Source organism: Bombina bombina, chromosome 8 (assembly GCF_027579735.1).
Source record: "Bombina bombina isolate aBomBom1 chromosome 8, aBomBom1.pri, whole genome shotgun sequence".
NCBI lineage: Eukaryota > Metazoa > Chordata > Amphibia > Anura > Bombinatoridae > Bombina > Bombina bombina.
Window position 1 is genome coordinate 143,383,154 of NC_069506.1, and position 23,722 is coordinate 143,406,875.

The 23,722-nt window shown below is 41.8% G+C and overlaps 1 protein-coding gene across 1 annotated transcript in view; it reads left to right on the plus strand.

The window, feature by feature from the left end:
* LOC128638894 (deleted in malignant brain tumors 1 protein) overlaps positions 1 to 23,722 on the plus strand; it is a 100,923-nt gene that overhangs the window by 25,080 nt on the left and 52,121 nt on the right. Inside the window, exons 5-6 of the mRNA XM_053691023.1 lie at positions 20,908 to 20,955; positions 22,063 to 22,110. Of these exons, the coding sequence (XP_053546998.1) occupies positions 20,908 to 20,955; positions 22,063 to 22,110 (96 nt within the window). The remainder of the gene's footprint in view (positions 1 to 20,907; positions 20,956 to 22,062; positions 22,111 to 23,722) is intronic.

The following is a 23,722-nucleotide window of genomic DNA, read 5'->3' on the forward strand; positions in this document are numbered from 1 at the left end:
GTTAAAATTAAAATAGGGACAACCCAAGCATCCAAAACAAGGATATCAGGCATAACCAATTAACCATAACCACAGCATGTCAATGGATAGTACCCATATTGACCAGGCCACCCCTCCAGCTTAGATAGGTGCAGTTATAAGAGAGCCAATTCCCATACTAGTAGGAATACCATTAAATCAATACTCATAGAGACCAGATGCCCCTATCAAGTATTCAACACCGCACGGTTACAAAAATTATATGGAAAGCTTACCTTACTAACTTTTGTAAAACTGAAAACATGTCAACCAAAGTGTATGACCATACACTCAAACTGAAACAACAATCATACCAAGCGGAAAAACTATAGCCACTGGCATGCTCAGATATGTCCAACAAATTGCTGTGATTAATATTTCTGGGAGCTTATACCACATAGCCGAATTATGCAAGACAGCCACCTAAATACAAAGTGTCTGATATATGCCTTCTCCATTAGTACTGTACATGCTACACTTACTAGGTTGGATGTGCTCAGCCATCATAGCAACATCATATAACCTTAGAACTCACTTCATATGCTCAAAACATAGACCAGTGGAGTGTGCAAATGTGCCTTACTCACTGTGATCATTCTGTGTACAAGTTATACAAATCATGCTACACGGTACCAGATATTGGCCATCCAAACGAATAGCAAAACGTACTAACCTAAACACACTCAAAGAAGTAACTAAACACTAGTAATGAGGGCCGCACACATAATGAACAACTCACTATCATATAATAGAGTCAAGATAACTAGATAGCAACGGTTATGCTATTGGCAATTCCTAACTAGCAAAGGTGGCCCATCATAATGTTTAGTCAAAGATGGAAAGCGCCTAAAGAGTTAAACATTATATATGTTAGGGAAAAACCACAGGACTAACGCACAATCCTGCACATTACCCAGAAGAAGACACAGAACTTCCGCACTATCTTGCAATAAACCCATATACAAAATGCTTGGCAGTAATGGTACAACACCCGTGAACAGCACTGTTGCAATTAAGGGAGAAAGTACACACTGTCGCGACTATGCGCTTCAAAGCCATATACTTTATTCATGCTAGCAACAACGTCTCAATCAAAACATATAGAATAGCTCATATCAATGTCGCATGTGCCAACCCGCAACACCTTAGCAAAATGTACATCAGCTAAAACAATTGGTCCATACGCTGTAAAAATATCCTAGAGTAAGAAGACACTTAATGAAATCATTTCTAACAGAAACCAAAATAATCTATGTTAGCCAGCTGAATCGCACAGGACAAATCCTAGCGGCACCTACCTCAAATCGTCTGAAAGCCGTGCTCACCAAGACCGGGAAACTCTTATGGTACACGCCATACTCATGAGCTTTATAAACATACAACCCTGACCAATGATTGGTTAATCATGGGGGTGTGTCAGGACTGTGACAAAGCACAGCTGTAGCTGATTAACATTGCAACGCACTGTCGATACCTAAACGTCTGCGTAGGACCCAGCTGTTGAAACCGTGACCCCATGTGAATCCACTCTGGAAATCAAAAGCTCTGCTGTCAGACTGTGTCATGTGCAGACTCTGTTAGATAAATAGTACGTGGGCAAATCAGGGCTTAACTCCTATCAGACTCGCATTAGTGGGATGATCTAAATTAAACAAATAACAATTTTCAGGGGAACACATAAGGTTAGAAATTTTTAACTACCCCACTTTGCTAAACAAATGTTAAAAAAAAAAATTAAATACATAGATAAACACACTCAACAACAGAACAAGGTATGACAGGGCCCATCATGCCCAAAAGCGTCCCTGAAGGCAATACCAGATCGCGAATAACCAGTCTCAGCAAGATGAAACATAGTAAGCACAATGTGACAAACCACACACGCATCAAACAGATTATGAAAGACCAATAGGGGAACATTCACTGTAGTTCACTATACCATTATGTGTTAATGGAACTAGAATCAAATAACATCCAGAGTTCAAATATCCCCAACAGAAAAAAACACAGGTACTATCACCACGGAGGGAGGCGGACATGGTAGAACGATTATTGGTGGCCTGTAGGGAAAGGATGATATATAGAACACATAGCATGAATGTGGAAAACACAAATGATAGAACACAGCAGTCACAATTAGTAGAACACAGAATAATCCAAATGTACATTAAGTCCGTGGGGAGTGACAGTGTTTAGCCTATAAATCCATAGGCTTTCACAGCACAGAAGTTCCTTAGACCTATTGCCACCCCTTCTGGAAGGAATCACAGTGTCAATGAGCATTGCTTTGAGGGAGGATACAGAGTGTTTGTATTCCAAAAAATGGCATGCCACAGGTTGATCTGAGACACCCTCCTTGAGCGCAGGAAGGTAGTAGTGGTCTTACCTACATAATACCTACCACATGGGCATGTCAAAAAGTAGACTACAAATTGGGAAGTACATGTGAGGCGATGCCTTATCAAGTAAGTTTTGTTGGAATGAGGATGGTGAAACTTTGGTCCAGTCAGTAGAGAGTTGCAAGTGACACAGTTCCCACACTGAAAACACCCTGGCTTGGTGTTAGCCAACCAGGTTTGTGGTCTCCTCCATGGGTCTGTTTTCATCAACATAGATCTTAAACTGTTGCCACTTCTGTGGACAACTCTAGGCGGTGGGGACTCAGCGAAGGGCAAAGTGTGGTCATCTCTTATCAAATGCCAATTTCGGCGAATTATATCCCTTATTTTATTAGAGGCTGGGCTAAATGAGGTGACGAAATTCAATCGTTGATCCTCGTCAAAATTTTTGGATTTCCGATTAGCGTTGCCTGAATTCAAGTGGGCGACCTCATTCAATTTCTGTTCAACCAATTTCAGGCTATATCCCCTTTCAAGAAATCTCTTCTTCATCTCTTGGAGTTGTGTAGCTTGCCTAATCGGATCCGAGTTATTCCGAATAACCCTTAACAGTTGAGACTTGACTATGCCGGCTTTCAGTTGGTTGGGGTGAAAACTATTGTTCTGTAAAAGGGTATTTCGATCTGTCGGTTTGGAGTACAATGTGGTGTTAAACATGCATCCAGCTTCAGTAGACGTCTTGTAGATGCATAAATCGAGAAAATTGATTTGTTCATCACTGCTCTCATTTTTTAATGTAATTGAAGGTTCCGCTTCGTTTAAATACTGTATCCATAGTGTTAGTTCTTCATGGGTGCCACCCCAGATGAAAAACAAGTCATCTATGTATCGTCTGTATAATAAGATGTTAGGGTTACGGTTCGAGAAGATAAACTTGTCTTCAAACCATGCCATAAAAAGATTTGCATACGATGGCGCCATACTGGATCCCATGGCTGTTCCGATCAATTGTAGGTAGTACGTATCCTCAAATTGAAAATAGTTATGTGTTAAACACATAAGGAGCCAATCCAACAAAACCTCTATGGGAGGGCTTTCATATTCGATGCTGGATACCAAGAAACTTCTGACAGCCTCCATACCCAATTCATGCGGAATAACCGTAGATAGGCTATTAACATCTAGAGTCACCAAAATACAACCGTTAGGAAATACTTTGTTGTGCAACATATTGATCAACTGGATGGAGTCTAGTAGGAATGACCTCCGTGTTCTTGACTAAACCCTGGAGATGGTAGTCGATAAAGATGGATAAATTCTGGAATAAAGATCCCTCCGCAGAGACAATAGGTCTTCCGGGTGGTGTTTTCAGATCTTTGTGGATTTTTGGAATCGTATATACAATAGGATACCTTTTATAGTCTACAGTTAGAAAATCCAACGTGGTCTCATCAATGTATCTATTATTGGATGCCATAAGAAGACTGCTGTCTAACATCTTCTTATACACCTTAGTTGGGTTGAATGTCAATCGCTGATAAGTGCTGGAATCATTTAGTTGGCCCAATAGTTCAGATCTGTAATAAGTGTAGTCCATGACTACTACCGCCCCACCTTTATCCGCTGAACGTATGATGATGGTATCATCACTTTTCAGCCTCTCTAGGGCACTGAGCTCAGGCTTATTCAGGTTGTTGCGATTAGGAGTCTTATCTTTACAAGCTTGCTCAATATCTCGGATACAGAAATTGGTAAAAGTTCTGATGGTTGGATGAGTGGTTTTGGGCTCAAATCCGGAGGGTCATGATAATGCAGATTTCGGCCCTAGTGGTTGAGAGTGTTTAAAGTAGTCTTTCAATTTCAGAGTTCTTTGAAGTCTATGTATATCCACTAGGCAGTCAAATGTGTTAGTTTTGGGTGTTGGAACAAAACTTAGCCCCCTGCTTAGGATACTGACTTCGTCGTTATCAAGAGGTCGGCTACTGATATTAATTACTACGCCCTCACTCATATTCAATTTCTTGGAGGTTTTCTTCCACTGACGTCCTCTGCGATTGGCTGGCCGGTGTCTTTTTTCTTTAGTCCCTCGTCGTTTTTTGACTGCACAGGAGGCCTTCGTTGTGATCTAGTGAGAACTCTATCATCATGTTGTTGTGTCTTGTGCGTTACTCCTGCAGTGCTATCAGAGCCACTAGACTCCCCTCCACTAGTGTCAACTGTATTAGCTAGGGTGTTCGTTCTGCGCTCATACCTTCTGCGCCTAAAGCTGTTATGTTTACCTGAGAGCCATTGATAAACATTTTTCTCCCTGTAGTCCATCTCAACTGACTTCAACTTCTTGTTCTTGAAACTAATAAGGTCCTTCTTGTATTTATCAAGTTGAGTACTAAGCTTGTTCAGCCAGTCCTCACTATTGTCATCCCTGAGTATTCTCTCTTTGGATAGTGTTACAGTAGTCAACTCCTCAACTACCTGTTTTTTGAGGCGAGTCACTTCTTCTATGACTAAAAGAATCCAATCAAATGAGCACTTATTCGCAATGTAGCACCACTTGTGGCAGAACTCATTGTTATTTCTGCCTATAGTTGGCGAATTATTGACCCTGAAGCCTCGGGGAATCATTCTTCTCTTAAAGTAGTCAGTTAGATAATTGGCGTGCAGTTTGTAATCAACCTCTTTTCTCCGCAGGTTGAGTATCTTGTAATAGATATTTAACGGTACTTCCTCAACAGTTTCTGACTCACATAGTTCTAAGATGCGAGCTGCATCTTCGTTGGTAAATGCAAAACTATATATATATATATGTCTATATATGTATACATAAGTATTTATGTAGTTATATGTGTATAAATGTATCTACAGACATATATACACATATAATAAAAACAGAATTTATGTAAGAACTTACCTGATAAATTAATTTCTTTCATATTAGCAAGAGTCCATGAGCTAGTGACGTATGGGATATACATTCCTACCAGGAGGGGCAAAGTTTCCCAAACCTCAAAATGCCTATAAATACACCCCTCACCACACCCACAATTCAGTTTAACGAATAGCCAAGAAGTGGGGTGATAAGAAAGGAGCGAAAGCATCAAAAATAAGGAATTTGAATAATTGTGCTTTATACAAAAAAATCATAACCACCACAAAAAGGGTGGGCCTCATGGACTCTTGCTAATATGAAAGAAATGAATTTATCAGGTAAGTTCTTACATAAATTATATTTTCTTTCATGTAATTAGCAAGAGTCCATGAGCTAGTGACGTATGGGATAGCAGATACCCAAGATGTGGAACTTCCACGCAAGAGTCACTAGAGAGGGAGAGATAAAATAAAGACAGCCAATTCTGCTGAAAAGATCCACAACCCAAATCAAAAAAATGAAATAATAAGCAGAAGAATCAAACTGAAACAGCTGCCTGAAGTACTTTTCTACCAAAAACTGCTTCAGAAGAAGAGAAAACATCAAAATGGTAGAATTTAGTAAAAGTATGCAAAGAAGACCAAGTTGCTGCTTTGCAAATCTGATCAACAGAGGCTTCATTCCTAAAAGCCCAGGAAGTAGAAACTGACCTAGTAGAATGAGCCGTAATCCTTTGAGGCGGGGACTTACCCGACTCCACATAACCATGATGAATCAAAGACTTTAACCAAGATGCCAAAGAAATGGCAGAAGCCTTCTGATCTTTCCTGGAACCAGAAAAGATAACAAATAGACTAGAAGTCTTTCTGAAACCTTTAGTAGCTTCAACATAATATTTCAAAGCTCTAACCACATCCAAAGAATGTAAAGATCTTTCCAGAGAATTCTTAGGATTAGGACACAATGAAGGGACAACAATTTCTCTACTAATGTTGTTAGAATTCACAACTTTAGGTAAAAATTTAAATGAAGTCCTCAACACCGCCTTATCCTGATGAAAAATCAGAAAAGGAGATTCACAAGAAAGAGCAGATAACTCAGAAACTCTTCTAGCAGAAGAGATGGCCAAAAGAAACAAAACTTTCCAAGAAAGTAATTTAATATCCAGAGAATGCATAGGTTCAAACAAAGGAGCCTGTAAAGCCCTCAGAACCAAATTAAGACTCCAAGGAGGAGAGATTGACTTAATGACAGGCTTGATATGAACCAAAGCCTGTACAAAACAATGAATATCAGGAAGTATAGCAATCTTTCTGTGAAAAAGAACAGAAAGAGCAGAGATTTGTCCTTTCAAAGAACTTGCAGACAAACCCTTATCTAAACCATCCTGAAGAAACTGTAAAATTCTAGGAATTCTAAAAGAATGCCAAGAGAATTTATGAGAAGAACACCAAGAAATGTAAGTCTTCCAGACTCGGTAATAAATCTTCCTAGATATAGATTTACAAGCCTGCAACATAGTATTAATCACTTAAAACCTCTATGACTAAGTATCAAGCGTTCAATCTCCATACCTTCAAATTTAATGATTTGAGATCCTAATGGAAAAATGGGCCTTGAGATAGAAGGTCTGGCTTTAACGGAAGTGTCCAAGATTGGCAACTGGCCATCCGAACGAGATCCGCATACCAAAACCTGTGAGGCCATGCTGGAGCCACCAGCAGAACAAACGAACGCTCCATTAGGATTTTGGAAATCACTTTTGGAAGAAGAACTAGAGGCGGAAAGATATAAGCAGGTTGATAATTCCAAGGAAGCGACAACGCGTCCACTGCTTCCGCCTGAGGATCCCTGGATCTGGACAGATACCTGGGAAGTTTCTTGTTTAGATGAGAGGCCATCAGATCTATTTCTGGAAGTCCCCAGATTTGAACAATCTGAAGAAATACCTCTGAGTGAAGAGACCATTCGCCCGGATGTAGCGTCTGGCGACTGAGATAATCCGCTTCCCAATTGTCTATACCTGGGATGTGAACCGCAGAAATTAGACAAGAGGTGGATTCCGCCCATACAAGTATCTGAGATACTTCTTTCATAGCTTGAGAACTGTGAGTCCCTCCTTGATGATTGACATACGCCACGGTTGTGACATTGTCTGTCTGAAAACAAATAAACGATTCTCTCTTTAGAAGAGGCCAGAACTGAAGAGCTCTTAAAATCGCACGGAGTTCCAGAATGTTGATTGGTAATCTCGCCTCCTGAGATTCCCAAACCCCCTGCGCTGTCAGAGATCCCCATACAGCTCCCCAACCTGAAAGACTTGCATCTGTTGAGATCACAGTCCAGGTTGGATGAACAAAAGAAGCCCCTTGAATTAAACTATGGTGATCCAACCACCAAGTCAGAGAAGATCGAACATTGGGATTTAAGGATATTAATTGTGATATCTTTGTATAATCCCTGCACCATTGGTTCAGCATACACAGCTGAAGAGGTCTCATGTGAAAACGAGCAAAAGGGATCGCGCCCGATGCAGCAGTCATGAGACCTAGAATTTCCATGCACAAAGCTACCAAAGGGAATGATTGAGACTGAAGGTTTCGACAAGCTGAAACTAATTTCAGACGTCTCTTTTCTGTTAGAGACAAAGTCATGGACACTGAATCTATTTGGAAACCCTAAAAGGTTACCTTTGTCTGAGGAATCAATGAACTCTTTGGTAAATTGATCCTCCAACCATGTCTTTGAAGAAACAACACAAGTTGATTCGTATGAGATTCTGCAGAATGTAAAGACTGAGCAAGTACCAAGATATCGTCCAAATACGGAAATACCGCAATACCCTGTTCTCTGATTACAGAGAGAAGGGCACCGAGAACCTTTGAGAAGATCCTTGGAGCTGTTGCTAGGCCAAACGGAAGAGCAACAAACTGGTAATGCTTGTCTAGAAAAGAGAAAACAAACTGGTAATGCTTGTCTAGAAAAGAGAATCTCAGGAACTGATAGTGATCTGGATGAATTGGAATATGAAGATATGCATCCTGTAAGTCTATTGTAGACATATAATGCCCTTGCTGAACAAAAGGCAGAATAGTCCTTATAGTCACCATTTTAAATGTTGGTAATGGATTATTACTAATGGAGACATTATCTGCGTTAGAAAGTTTTTCATGACAACTAACACAAACTACAGCCGGAGGAACAGTTACCAAAAGTTTACAACAAATGCACTTAGCTTTAGTAGAACCAACATCAGGCAGCGTCTTTCCAGAAGTAGATTCTGATCCAGGGTCAGGTTGTGACATCTTGCAATATGTAATAGAAAAAACAACATATAAAGCAAAATTATCAAATTCCTTAAATGACAGTTTCAGGAATGGGAAAAAATGCAAAACAAACAGGCCTCTAGCAACCAGAAGCAACAAAAAATGAGACTGAAATAATGTGAAAAAAACTGGCGTCAAGAATGACGCCCACTTTTTTGGCGCCAAAAAACGTCTGTAACACGCATGCGCCAAAAATGACGCAATCACGTGAAAACTTCCGGCGTCAACTATGGCGCTGGAAATGACGAAATTTTGCGTCAAAAAAGTTCGCGCCAAAAATGACGCAATAAATTGAAGCATTTTTTGCCCCTGCGAGCCTAACAGCCCGCAAGGAAAAAAGTAAATTGAAATTTTTAAGGTAAGAAAAAATATTTATTCATATGCATTTTCCCAAAAAATGAAACTGACAGTCTGAAAGAAGGAATACTGATTATCCTGAATCAAGGCAAATATAAGTTTTAAGACATATATTTAGAACTTTACATATAAAGTGCCCAACCATAGCTTTGAGTGTCATAAATAGAAATAAGATTTACTTACCCCAAGACACTCATCTACATATAGTAGATAGCCAAACCAGTACTGAAACGAGAATCAGTAGAGGTAATGGTATATAAGAGTATATCGTCGATCTGAAAAGGGAGGTAGGAGAAGAAATCTCTATGACCGATAACAGAGAACCTATGAAATAGATCCCCTAGAGGAAGACCATGGTATTCAAATAGGCAATACTCCCTTCACATCCCTCTGACATTCACTGCACTCTGAGAGGAAAACCGGGCTTCAGCCTGCTGCAAAGCGCATATCAACGTAGAAATCTAGCACAAACTTACTTCACCACCTCCATGGGAGGCAAAGTTTGTAAAACTGAATTGTGGGTGTGGTGAGGGGTGTATTTATAGGCATTTTGAGGTTTGGGAAACTTTGCCCCTCCTGGTAGGAATGTATATCCCATACGTCACTAGCTCATGGACTCTTGCTAATTACATGAAAGAAATAAATACATATGTATACATATATAGATATATATAAGTGTATTGGAGCTCTTTGCAGTTAAGTAGATGAAAACATATAAAAGCATATGTATGCAATATTCATTTTTAATAAAGGTTTTAACTGTGTATTTACTGTAAATATTTCACATTCCTATGTTCTGCACATAGGGGGATATTTTTTAAATAGCTATTCCTATATATATATATATATATATATATATATATATATATATATATCGGTGTGTATATATATATATATATATATATATATATATAACTATATATAGAATCATGTATATATAGGTATAAATATATATTGTACTAAAAAAAATCATATATACTGTATGTAGAAATATTTATTTATGAATAAATAGAAGATACTCTGTTATGTGAAGAACATTAGAATGTGAAATATTTCTATTTTCATGTTGGGTTACTGCACATAAGAATATGCGATCTTGTGGAGTGTTACTGGTGTACCATATTTTAACGATGGATGATGGCTGGGAAGCAGGATACATTGATGGAGCTACTTTTAATTTTCTCTATGTGTCAGGTACAATAGTACCTATTTTCCAGTCTTTGGAAGATGTTAAGGGAAGGTTCATAGTCTGTGGAATGGTTATTTTAAAAGCTTTCCACTTGCGTAGATTATTTTCTGCAGCATTTGGTTAAGATTATCCCCAGCTTTTTAAGGGGTGCTAAGCATTTAGTATGATTGTTAGAGAAAGAACCTTGGAAGAAAGGGTCTTCCTGGGTGAAAGTGGATACTGTGGGTTTATATTCTGCTATCCCTCATGATATGGGTATCAAAGCAATAGAGTGTTTTCTGGGTAAATATACTAAATTTGAAGATCATTTTAAGACCTAAATTATCTGTGTAATCACATTTTTGCTGATTCACAATTTTTTTTTAACGGAAGGTATTACCTCCAGAAGCGTGGGACAGCAATGGGGGCAAAGTTAGGCCTTTCTTACGCAAACCTGTTCATGGGTTGGTGGGAGCTGTCGCATGTTTATGGAAATAGTAAAACCTTTATTAAAAATATTGAGTTTTATCATAGGTATACTGATGATCGTATTTTCATATGGAGCGGTACGACTACAGAAGTGGGACAATTTATAGATTATTTAAATTCCAATCAGGTTGGTTTGCAGTTCACATATTCTCATGATCCTATGGAAATCCCCTTTTTTGATGTGGTACTTAGGGGTAATGTGATAAATAGAAGTATAGAAAGTGAGCTTTTTCGTAAACCTCTTAAAGCCAATACCTTATTCCATGCAAGAAGTGCTCATCCTAGATATATAGAGGCCTATTTATCAAAGGTCTGTCGGACCTGATCCAATAGTGCAGATCAGGTCCGACAGACATCACTGAATGCGGAGTGCAACCCCGCCCCCTGCTGACTCGCGGCCAATCGGCCGCCAGCAGGGGGTGTCAATCAACCCGATCATTGAATTGTGGTGATTTCTGTCTGCTTCATCAGAGCAGGTGGACAGGTTATGGAGCATCAGTCTTTAGACCGCTGCTCCATACTTTGCATTTCTGGCGAGTCTGAAGACTCGGCAGAAACACGGGCCCTCAAGCTCTATTCGGAGCTTGATAAATGGGCCTCATAGGCTTTGGCCTTATTAAAGGGGAGTACATTAGATTAAGATGAAATCAGGGCCGGCCCTAGCCATTGCGGGGGCCAAGGCAGGATGACAAAATGGGGCCCCCTTTCTCCCCGCCTCCAAACCCGCCCCAACCCTGCCCAATCTCCGCCCCAACCCACCCAATATCCACCCTCAATACCGCACAATATCCGCCCCAACCCCGCCCCACAGTTTTTACAATTAAAAAAAATGAAAGAAAAATCATTTAAGGTAACGCACAACATTTTATATAAAAAACATATAAATCCACTAAAGTGGAGCACTATAACATTGTATATATTGCAATATACCATTTATACTATTGGAACAACTGTTTATGTATATAATGAAGAAATATGCTGACAATTGGGAACAGTTGAGTTGAACTGGGCCTTTTTTTTTTTTCTGTAAGAACATTACAGAGATGCCAGGGCCGCCCTAGCAAGTGCAGGTCCCTAGGCAGAATGACAGCATGTGCCTCTACCCAGAAAAAAAATACTTAAAAGAAATGGGGCAATGCACTGTACTATACAAACACAGTGCACAGATATAATACACACACAGAGATACTTATATACACATACATCCACACACACACATACACACAGACAGCCCACACACACACAGACAGCCCACACACACACAACAGACAGCCCACATACACACAACAGACAGCCCACACACACACACACACCACAGACAGCCCACACACACACACCCCAGACAGTCCCCCACACACACACCACAGACAACGCCCCACACACACACCAGACAGTCCACACACACACCATAGACAGCCCACCACACACATACCACAGACAGCCCACACACACACCACAGACAGTCCACACACCAGACAGTCCACACACACACAACAGACAGCCCACACACACATAACAGACAGACCACACACACACAAAAGACAGCCCACACACACACAACAGATAGCCCCCCACACACACACACAGACAGCCCCCCACACACACACAGACAGCCCCTACACACAGCCCCCCACACACACACAGACAGCCCACACACACACACAGACAGCCCACACACACACACAGCCCCCACACACACACAGACAGCCCCCCCCCACACACACACACAGAAAGTGCACACAAACAGACAGCACACACACACCAGGCAGCCCACATACACACACACACACGAGACAGCCCACACACACAGAAAAGATAGCCCACACACACACACACACACATGCAACAGACAGCCCCCCCCACACACACACAGAGCCCCCCACACACACACAGACAGCCCCCAACACACACCCACACACAGAAACACACAGACAGCACACACAGACAGACAGCACACACACACACAGTACACACACACAGTACACACAAATAAAGCTATTAAATTTAGGATCTTCCTCAGTCCCTTGAAATATATTAATACCGTGAAGATTACGCTAACTAATTAGGTAACACACATCAGTGAAATTGAATAGTTTTATGAAGCAATAGAGTCATAATGAGCAAGAATAATAATTACAATAGATACTTAGAAAAACATATATAGAGCTCTAAAAGAAACAAGGAAATATAACAGGAGTGATAGACCACATAGCAGTAACTATCATAGGTTTAATATAACCCATGGAGAATATTCCTATGCAAGCTTGCACCATGATGACAGTAACTGGAATGTCATACAAAATACTTCTCTTAGATCAGAACTCTTAAAAATGTAAAGATAAGACATATAGGAAATTGTGACGGATACCCCAGCTACCCCGACAGGGTAGCTCCGCCAAACGGGTCCTGCTTCCTCCCTGCCAACTGCAGCTATGTAGTTGGCAAGTGACCACAGCCTGTAGCCACCCCTGATGCCCAACAGCACCAGTACTCAGTGTCCCACCCTGTGGCAGACTCCAGCTATCCCGACTGGGTAGTTCTGCCAGAGGGTCCTTCCTTTGCCTGGAACACGCTGCTATTTAGCCCAGGAAAGTGATTCTAGCAGGAGCCCACCTAAATGACTAGACAGACTAGCATTCAGGTGAAATAAGAACTGCTTTATTGCACAGAAAACAAAGATTTTATACATTTCCAACAGAAAGGGGGTAGTTATAACAAATATTATACAATGAGACAAACATCAGACAATGGTTAGTTAAACAAGATTCTACTCACAAAAGGACAATGAATAACAGAAAGACACATAACAGCAGGAGGTCTCAGCATTCGATTGTCTGTCACAATAGGACAATGGATGACTCACACAATAACAGAAAGACACATAACAGCAGGAGGTCTCAGCATTCGATTGTCTGTGCTGTGTGTAATCTCCTGCTCTGTGTCTCACACCTAGACTGAATGTACAGACACATAACAGCAGGAGGTTGCAGTAATCTCAAACGTTCTGAGTCTAGGGGGGGGGGTTGGAACAGGCAATACTGAATTGGGCTGTCACCTTATACTCCAACCAAAAAGGGGGTAAGAGTTCAACCCCTGCAGCCCAGTATCCGTGACAGTGAGGTTGTAGGGGGGTGGGGGGTAGCCTTAGCTGTCTGGTATCTGTGACAGAAATGTATAAGAAGAAGAAATACTAAGGCAAAGCATCATGGAACATTTTTTACTCCCTTATATTACAGACACAACACCTTGAGAACAGTGCACTAAGAGTCTGAATACCAACTTCTCTAAACATAAGAGTTCAACCCCTGCAGCCCAGTATCCGTGACAGTGAGGTTGTAGGGGGGTGGGGGGTAGCCTTAGCTGTCTGGTATCCGGGACATCTCCCCCCCTCCAGTTCAGCAGACCCGGCTAGACCCTTAATGGGTCAGCCTGGGGCTTTCCGACGGTGGCCCTCCACTTCTCGGTTTCTGGGAGAGGTTATCCCATCTCTCCAGAGCTTGGGGCATCCTGGACCCTGGGCGCAGGGATAGTCATATAAGGAAAAGTCCCAAACAAGTTTGCTAAGGCCAGCTCCCAAACAATTGCTGTCCCACAAGTTCCAGTGTCCTTAAGTTCCATGGCCACACTGCCTCTCTCCATGACACTCGGTTTAGTACCGGCAGACCCACCCCAGACCAGAGGGGGAGGTTGCTCCTTGGTGGGGCAGGCAAAGCTCGGGTGCCCAAACATGTGGCACCAATTGTATAAGCTTTTCTCCTCCTTGCCTAATGCAACGCCTGCCCCCGGTGAGAAAAACTCCAGGACAAGAAAAGGGTAGAGACCCCACCAAGCTACTGAGGGGAGAGACCGCCTGTCTCTTCTCCCGAGAAGGAGATCTACCACTAGGGAGGGAGGTCTGCTACCTCCACTCCATGGGAAACTGTGCTGCTGCTGTGGAGCGAGACCAACTGTCTCCTCTCCCAAAAAGGGATTCTGCCGCTGGGGAGAGATATCGATACCCGTCTCTCCCTGCAAGGGCTTCTCTGTAAGGGGAGGGAGGATGACTACCTCCGCTCCCGAAGGATGGATCTGCCGCTGGGGAGAGAGACTGACTGTCTCCTCTCCCAGAAAAGGGTTCTGCTTATGGAGAGGGAGGACAACTACCTCCGCTCCCAGGGGATGGCTCTGCTGCTGGGGAGAGAGACCGACTGTCTCCTCTCCCGGCTCCTGGCTCTGCCGCTGGGGAGAGGCCAACTGTCTCCTCTCCTGGGAAGGGTTCTGCTTACGGGGAGGGAGGACGACTACCTCCGCTCCCAGGGGTTGGCTCTGCCGCTGGGGAGAGAGACCAACTGTCTCCTCTCCTGGATCCTGGTTCTGCCGCTGGGGAGAGAGACCGACTGTCTCCTCTCCCAGGAAGGGGTTCTGCGTAAGGGGAGGGAGGACGTCTACCTCCGCTCCCAGGGGATGGCTCTGTTGTTGGGGAGAGAGACGACTGTCTCCTCTCCCTGCTCCTGGCTCTGCGGCTGGGGAGAGAGACCGACTGTCTCCTCTCCCGGGAAGGGGTTCTGTGTAAGGGGAGGGAGGATGCCTACCTCCTCTCCCTGGTTTCCTGGAGCTGTTACAGGTGCTGGGCAGAGGCCGGCGGCTCTCTGCCCTATTGTCAGCGCTTCTGCTGGGGTGGCTCCCTTGTCCAAGTCTATAAGCTCAGAGCCAGACTGCTGATCAGGATCCAGCAGCCCTGGTTCCCGTTTTCTTTGTTGCCATTCCTCCACGGTCGAGCTCCATGAATCCCAGAGGGCTGCACCCCAGATCTGTATGCCCTTGGCACGCTGCTTAACAAGATCTAGCAGCCTCTTGTATTCCTTGACCAGTGCCTCTTCCTGATCAATTATAAAATCCAGATCATCTAGTAGCCAGGATTCCTCCAAGAGATCCAGTAGTTCTTCTTGGAGCCCAGAAATATCTTCCAGACCCTGGTCCATCTCGCTCCCAAACTGTGGGTCCTCTGTCCTTTTTGTAAATAGCAATCCAGGGCTGCCGAAGCCAAAGCCCTCTGTGGGGGAGCCATCCTCCAGCCATGGCTGCGCTTGCATAGCGAGCCATTGGAGGGCCTGATTTACTGTCCTCCACCCACATCTCTTGCTGGATCAGTCTATGTAGAACAGATAGCCATTCCTTCTTTGGCTGTTCTCCCAGGAAAGGTACTCTCAGGGTCCGCCAAACTCAGAACCTTGTGTCATTCGTGGGGAGGACCTTTCCATTGTCCTGCTCCTGTTGAAGAGCCTCCCACCAGAGGTCCTGGCGGATCAGGTCCCTCTGTTCCAGCATGTCCTGTTGATAAATAGGACCGTCCAGCTGGTCCAGCGCCTCCTGTACTCTCCCTAGGAACTCTGCCTCCATATTTACCGGCTACTGTGGCGCTTCTCCTCTGTCAGCAGGAACCTTGTAAAAGAAGCAGATCCCACCGCTGCCACCAATGTGACGGATACCCCAGCTACCCCGACAGGGTAGCTCCGCCAAATGGGTCCTGCTTCCTCTCTGCCAACTGCAGCTATGTAGCTGGCAAGTGACCACAGCCTGTAGCCACCCCTGATGCCCGACAGCACCAGTACTCAGTGTCCCACCCTGTGGCAGACTCCAGCTATCCCGACTGGGTAGCTCTGCCAGAGGGTCCTTCCTTTGCCTGGAACAGGCTGCTATTTAGCCCAGGAAAGTGATTCTAGCAGGAGCCCACCTAAATGACTAGACAGACTAGCATTCAGGTGAAATAAGAACTGCTTTATTGCACAGAAAACACAGCTTTTATACATTTCCAACAGAAAGGGGGTAGTTATAACAAATATTATACAATGGGACAAACATCAGACAATGGTTAGTTAAACAAGATTCTACTCACAAAAGGAAAATGGATGACTCAAACAATAACAGAAAGACACATAACAGCAGGAGGTCTCAGCATTCGATTGTCTGTCACAATAGGACAATGGATGACTCAAACAATAACAGAAAGACACATAACCGCAGGAGGTCTCAGCATTCGATTGTCTGTGCTGTGTGTAATCTCCTGCTCTGTGTCTCACACCTAGACTGAATGTACAGACACATAACAGCAGGAGGTTGCAATAATCTCAAACGTTCTGAGTCTAGTGGGGGGGGAGTTGGAACAGGCAATACTGAATTGGGCTGTCACCTTATACTCCAACCAAAAAGGGGGTAAGAGTTCAACCCCTGCAGCCCAGTATCCGTGACAGTGAGGTTGTAGGGGGGTGGGGGGGTAGACTTAGCTGTCTGGCATCCGTGACAGAAATGTATAAGAAGAAGAAATAATAAGGCAAAGCATCATGGAAAATTCTTAACTCCCTTATATTACAGACACAGCACCTTGAGAACAGTGCACTAAGCGTCTGAATACCAACAACTTCTCTAAACATATGCTGCCTGCAGATAACTAAGGAATCGAAATGTGAAATGGAAATGTTAATTACTGCAGTAATACCATTACACCTCAAGTGAGCACATCCTATCGCTTAGCTTTGTGACAATGGGTGGGAGGGGACACACAGCAAAACAAAGAAATACTGTCTGCTTGTTTATCACAAAACTTCAATTGTCCCCGCGTCTGCACTGAATGAACCTCATCTCCTGGTATAATAACAGCTAACTGCTGATTGATCTTCTGTGCCCTTCGCAGGAATCACACAGTAACTCTGTAGCATAGGGACATGTCTGCTAAGTCTTGCTAGATTTTAAGATTTATTTGGGAAAAGAGAAGAAGCATAAAAAGTAAACAAATACCAATCCTTTAATATATCTGTCTTCTACTACATCAAACTGCTACCCTTTAAGTTTATCACACCTCTGGCCACCTCACACTGCAAGCACTTACACTACCCACAGGTTCCCTCTTGTCTAACACAATGCACTCAGGGGACTCCCTTCTATGGTACATAGCTACCACTAAACAGTCCTTTCATGGGACCCCCCAAACAATATACTTTTCAATGGGTACCTTCTGGCGCTTTCATTTTATGGGTATTGTTGTGTATTTTGGCATTTTAGTTTAGTTATTACATTTCACAGTTAATTGCACTTAACTACCACGAGTTATTATATGATAGAAAGCTTACATTGTAGTGAAACATGCTCACCAGGACATAATAAGCATGTACCCCCTCCTATTGCATACCAGGAAGCTTGTGTCCACTATTCTTGCAGACCATGACCTAATAAGATTGTGCCTCCTCCACAGAGCACTTCTCGATATGGATATGCCCCCTAACAGTGCAATATAGTGAACTCATACTCCTTTCATTCCAGTAATATACACTAGCACCCACCCCATCAAAGCAGCAGAACTGACCTTCCTATCAATACGTTTGTTCAATGATCTATTACCTCCCTAACTGCAAGCAAGTACAGAGTTAAACACACGTCACGTGACCACTGCACCAGTGACAAAATATGTGGAGGAAAATACAAGTGCACAGCTCTAAAGCGCCTCTCCCTACAGCATACCTCCGTATTCTGCCCAATGCTTGGGTCTTCACCAAGTTCGCCGCCATCGTGCCTCCTATCCTGACCTCCTGCAGCACATGCTGACTGACCACTCTCCGCTCTGCTGCTCTCTTCAGTCACCTGACCCGGACGGGACTCCTTCGCCTCACTGCTCCGCCCCAGCGCCCCTTCACCACCCTCTTATTCATGCAAGGAGCTGATTGATTGGAGAATTATAGTATAATCCTCCAATCATTCAGATCTTTGCATGCTTAACTGCCTAGTGCCTCCTTCCTATCGTTCCTGGGGGGGGGAATTCGAGCTTAAAAATGACGCCACAAAAAATAAATTATAGTGCACTGAAAAAAATAAAAATATTACATAAAAAAATACACAGTTGGCACCAGCATAGCAGGCCCAAGGCGGCCGCCTCACTCGCCATACCCTAAGGCCGGCCCTGGATGAAATTGTACAGATTTTGAATTTTTCCTCAGAGTAGCTGTCTGAAAGAAAGGCTCTTAGAGCAAAGTTACAGGCAGAATACAATACAATTAACCGAGGAGTGAGCACTGATTGGATAAAATGCAAAGAACTGAAATAAGGGGGCAGTTTGCAGAGGCTTAGATACAAGGTAATTACAGAGGTAAAACGTATTATTATAACTGTATTGGTCAGTGACGTGCTGTCATAGGAGGCAGGTGAGGCAGCTCCTCACCTGTCCTATGTGTGAATTACACTTTTTTTTTATTATTATGTTTAAAAAATTTTTTTTTAAAGTTTATATATATATATATATATATATATAAATTGTAACCAAGGAAGTACCCCCCCTCGCCCCCCCCCCACCCCCCACCTCCGCCACATACCAAAAAACTAAGGCTGCGCTGCATCCAATATCCTCCATCCATATTACGCAAAGAAGGAGAGACTGTGAGACGTTCAGCTCCCCCTCCATTGCGCAATATGGATGCTTTAGTGAATGTTGTGCTCTCTGAGCAGCCTCTGAACCAATCAGCAGCCCGCTCTCTCCTCTCATATATCTAGGAGCCACTCAGATCCAGGTGACTGGGTGGGAAGAGAGAGCGACGTGAGGAAGCTGTTACCGCATTAGGATCAGTGGCAGTAAGTGACTAGTCATCGTCAATCAGTGAGTGAGACTGAGCTCAGAGCAAGTGGCAGCCTATTACCAGTAAGTGTATTTAGTTTCTCTAGCTCTTACACTCATGTTTGCCAGCTTGCGTGACTAAGTTCACATTGGTTACCTTTGGCTTCAGTGTTTTTCACTACTCCCTTCCTAATAAGGCTGTGTACTGTACTGTTTATCAATAGCTGGTGTCGTGTGGTGCCAGTTTTTTTTGTGTGATTCCACTTGTTAATCTACTGCATAACAATAAGCTTCTCCCTTATCATTGCATGTTTAGTGCAACAATTCAGTCCATGCCGTGCTCACTGCTCAGAGCAGGTCTGGTGCAACTGCAATCTGCTGTCTGCCACACTCCCACTGCTAACCCCTGTAGTACTAGTACGACTGACAGCCATGAGTCCAGAGTTGGTTATGCAAAACTGGGTAATGGGTAATTAAGGGATTATCTATCTTTTAAAACAACAAAAATTCTGGTGTTGACTGTCCCTTTAATCAAAACCAGGCCCACACTTCAAGGGAGTCCATCTGCAATCAAAATTTATTTTACTATAAAGGGGTCTGGTTTGGCCAAGGCTCGACCTATATCATGCTTGGCCCCTCTGTGTGCCCACCCGTAAAACAGGGCCTATAGTGGAAGGAAAGGGTATGGATTTTTCTTTGCAAATATGGTGGCAGGGTAGCCAAGATGCCTTTCACAGTGTGGCCCTTCAAAAAAAAACTGCCACCATATTTGTACAGGAAGGCTGTGCATGTGCATATCTTCTGGTGCCAACTAAACAAGGAGGGAGGAAAACTCACAAACACAGAGAAGCAGCCCCTTTTGTTTCTATGTGACTGCTGGCCAGAAAGGGCACTGTTGAAATTGGAGGGTTGTCATAGTCTTTGCCCTGGGGCCCAGTGAGGTCAAGTTAAGCCCCTGATGGGTTCATCACAATCTTGCACTTGTTTTCAAATAATAACTGAACTTCAGCTGGTATAGTCAGTAAGTTTTTCCAGTGATCCCAATCCCAAAATTCTTCTGTGGTAATTACCCGTGAGGCTTGAAATAGTTAATTTTGAACACAATTCAAAATATGCATAATCTGTTAATCTTGTGATTTTGTAAGAAACAAATGAGATGCTCGTCAGTAATGTCAGAAACTGGTTGAAGGGTTTGTGTGTTGACTCATCCCTCTTTATAGTTTATGTGATAAGTGCAGTTACCCTGATGTGTTTCAAAACCATAAAGATATGTGAGTATGTCTAATGAAGGGAGTTATACAGTTGAAGTACAAGTAAAAACAATGGAACCATAAATGAATTGTTAAATAATAAGAATTTTAATTGTGATCAGAAAAACAGACTGTCACATGTTAAAGAGATATGAAAAAAGTATGGGGAAAGTGCATACGGCAGATTCCACAAGTCTAACCCTGACACATATCTGTCCCTAATTGGCTTCAACGAGTTCCATTAAATAATCAATGCAGTTTTTGCTAATAAAATGACAGTGGCTAGCCTTATCTACTGCAGTAACAATTGTGGATTGGCTATTACAAATAAGGCAAGTAGAGGGTGGAGTTTAGCTACTGAAAAACAATTCTAGGAAATAAGGTGTTAATCTATTCTGAAAGCTTTCAACTTTAAATTTTTGTAATGTTTTATGGCTGATATATGTTATCTTTTTTATTGGAAACATTTATTAGTTTTTATAACTTTTCCCTATATTGTTTTTTTTTTTTCTTCAGGTGAGAACAAAACTTTATTTACACAAAACTCAACTCCGGAAACACATGGTATGTTTATTAAGAAAAAACATCAATATTATTGACAATAAGTATCTGTAAATATAGGCCTAGATTACAAGTGGAGTGGTATTCTGCTGGAGATTTCTAGCATATACTGTACTGTGCTCAGTTGAAACTGCTCACTGTACCAACTGAGTTCCTGCAATCCCAGTTGGTAACAGGGCCACAGTGGGAAATTAGACTGACCCTGGAATTTTTCAAAGACAGGTCCAAGCCCCCTTCAACCTACCCTTCACCCCCTTACCTTGCCTGCCAATGTAGTTGTTTTAAGGGGCCACTTATCTCTCCCACACCTTTGGCCAGAGCAGAGTGACCTTGAATAATTGCACTACGCATGCGCACAACACTTACTTTCTGAAGTCCCTACACAAAGTATGTTGCACTGGTTGGTAAGTGAGATACAGTTTTGCACAAAAGGAGCAGTTCTTTAGTTTCAATGGTAGAAATTGCGTCTTTTTACACACACATTTAATGTTGTGAGAAATGTTTCAAAACATACTTTCATGACTGGAAAAAGCCACGGACAATTTTTTATCCAAGATATTAAAATTCCATTTTTTTTACAATTAACGAACTTAGAAAAAATGTATAATGAACAATTTTAAAACATAATGCATTAAGACATTAAACATTATACAAACATGCACTTTATACCCATAATGCCCCAGCTCAAATGGATAAAAAATAATTTTATTCTATACTAAGGTGACAGTGTACAGTTATTTTTCCTTCCCTTTAATGTATTCCCAATGATCCATTTTACCTGCTAGACTGTATTAAATTGTTTTAATTTATTTATCACTTGAAAAACCTGTTGTATGCCCACTTGTACTAAGGGACAGTAAACATAGGAATTAATGCTACAGTGGCTAGCCTTGTCTACTGCAGTAACAATTGTGAATTGGCTACTACAAATAAGGCAAGTAGAGGGTGGAGCTACTGAAAAACAATTCTAGGAAATAAGGTGTTAATCTATTCTGAAAGCTTTCAACTTTTAATTTTTTTAATGTTTTATGGCTGATATATGTTATCTTTTTTATTGGAAACATTTATTCGTTTTTATAACTTTTCCCTATATTGTTTTTTATTCTTCAGGTGAGAACAAAACTTTATTTACACAAAACTCAACTCCAGAAACACATGGTATGTTTATTAAGAAAACATCAATATTATTAACAATAAGTATCTGTAAATATAGGCCTAGATTGCAAGTGGAGTGGTATTCTGCTGGAGATTTCTAGCATATACTGTATTGTGCTCAGTTGTAACTGCTCACTGTATCAACTGTGTTCCTGCAATCCCAGTTGGTAACAGGGCCACAGTGGGAAATCAGACTGACCCTGGAATTTTTCAAAGACAGGTCCCAGCCCTCTCCAACCTACCCTTCACCCCCTTACCTTGCCTGCCAATGTAGTTGTTTTAAGGGGCCACTTATCTCTCCCACACCTTCGGACGGAGCAGAGTGACCTTGAATAATTGCACTACGCATGCGCACAACACTTACTCTGTGACGTCCCTGCACAAAGTATGTTGCACTGGTTGGTAAGTGAGATACACTTTTGCACAAAAGAAGCAGTTCTTTAGTTTCAATGGTAGAAATTGTGTCTTTTTACACACACATTTAATGTTGTGAGAAATGTTTCAAAACATACTTTCATGACTGGAAAAGCCATGGCCAATTTTTTATCCAAGATATTAAAATTCCATTTTTTTTTTACAATTAACGAACTTAGAAAAAATGTATAATGAACAATTTTAAAACATAATGCATTAAGACATTAAACATTATACAAACATGCACTTTATACCCATAATGCCCCAGCTCAAATGGATAAAAAATAATTTTATTCTATACTAAGGTGACAGTGTACAGTTATTTTTCCTTCCCTTTAACATATTCCCAATGATCCATTTTACCTGCTAGACTGTATTAAATTATTTTAATTTATTTATCACTTGAAAAACCTGTTGTATGCCCACTTGTACTAAGGGACAGTAAACATTGGAATTAATGCTACAGTGACTAGCCTTGTCTACTGCAGTAACAATTGTGAATTGGCTACTACAAATAAGGCAAGTAGAGGGTGGAGCTACTGAAAAACAATTCTAGGAAATAAGGGGTTAATCTATTCAAAAAGCTTTCAACTTTTAAATTTTTTTTTAATATTATTTTTATTGAGGTAATATTTTACATAAATTTTTTTATCCAAGATATTAAAATTCCATTTTTTTACAATTAACGAACTTAGACAAAATGTATAATGAACAATTTTAAAATATAAATGCATTAATACATTAAACATTATACAAACATGCACTTTATACCCATAATGCCCCAGTTCAAATGGATAAAAAAAATAATGTTATTATTGTATACTAAGGTGACAGTGTACAGTTATTTTTCCTTCCCTTTAATGTGTTCCCAATGATCCATTTTACCTGCTGGACTGTATTAAATTGTTTGAATTTATTTATCACTTGAAAAACCTGTTGTATGCCCACTTGTACTAAGGGACAGTAAACATAAGAATTAATGCTACAAAATTCTGTGCTATGGCTAGGCAAGCATACCTGTGAAAAATAAATAAAAAGGAATCACTGGCTGTCACAGTAATTGTATACATAGTAACAGTCATATTTTACTGTTACTGTACTGTTGCTGGATACCTGCATGTGAGGCTATCCAGCATCAGCATGAAATGCATGTTGAATACAGCATGCATCTTATGTAACGGAAGAACCCTGATCTTGATGA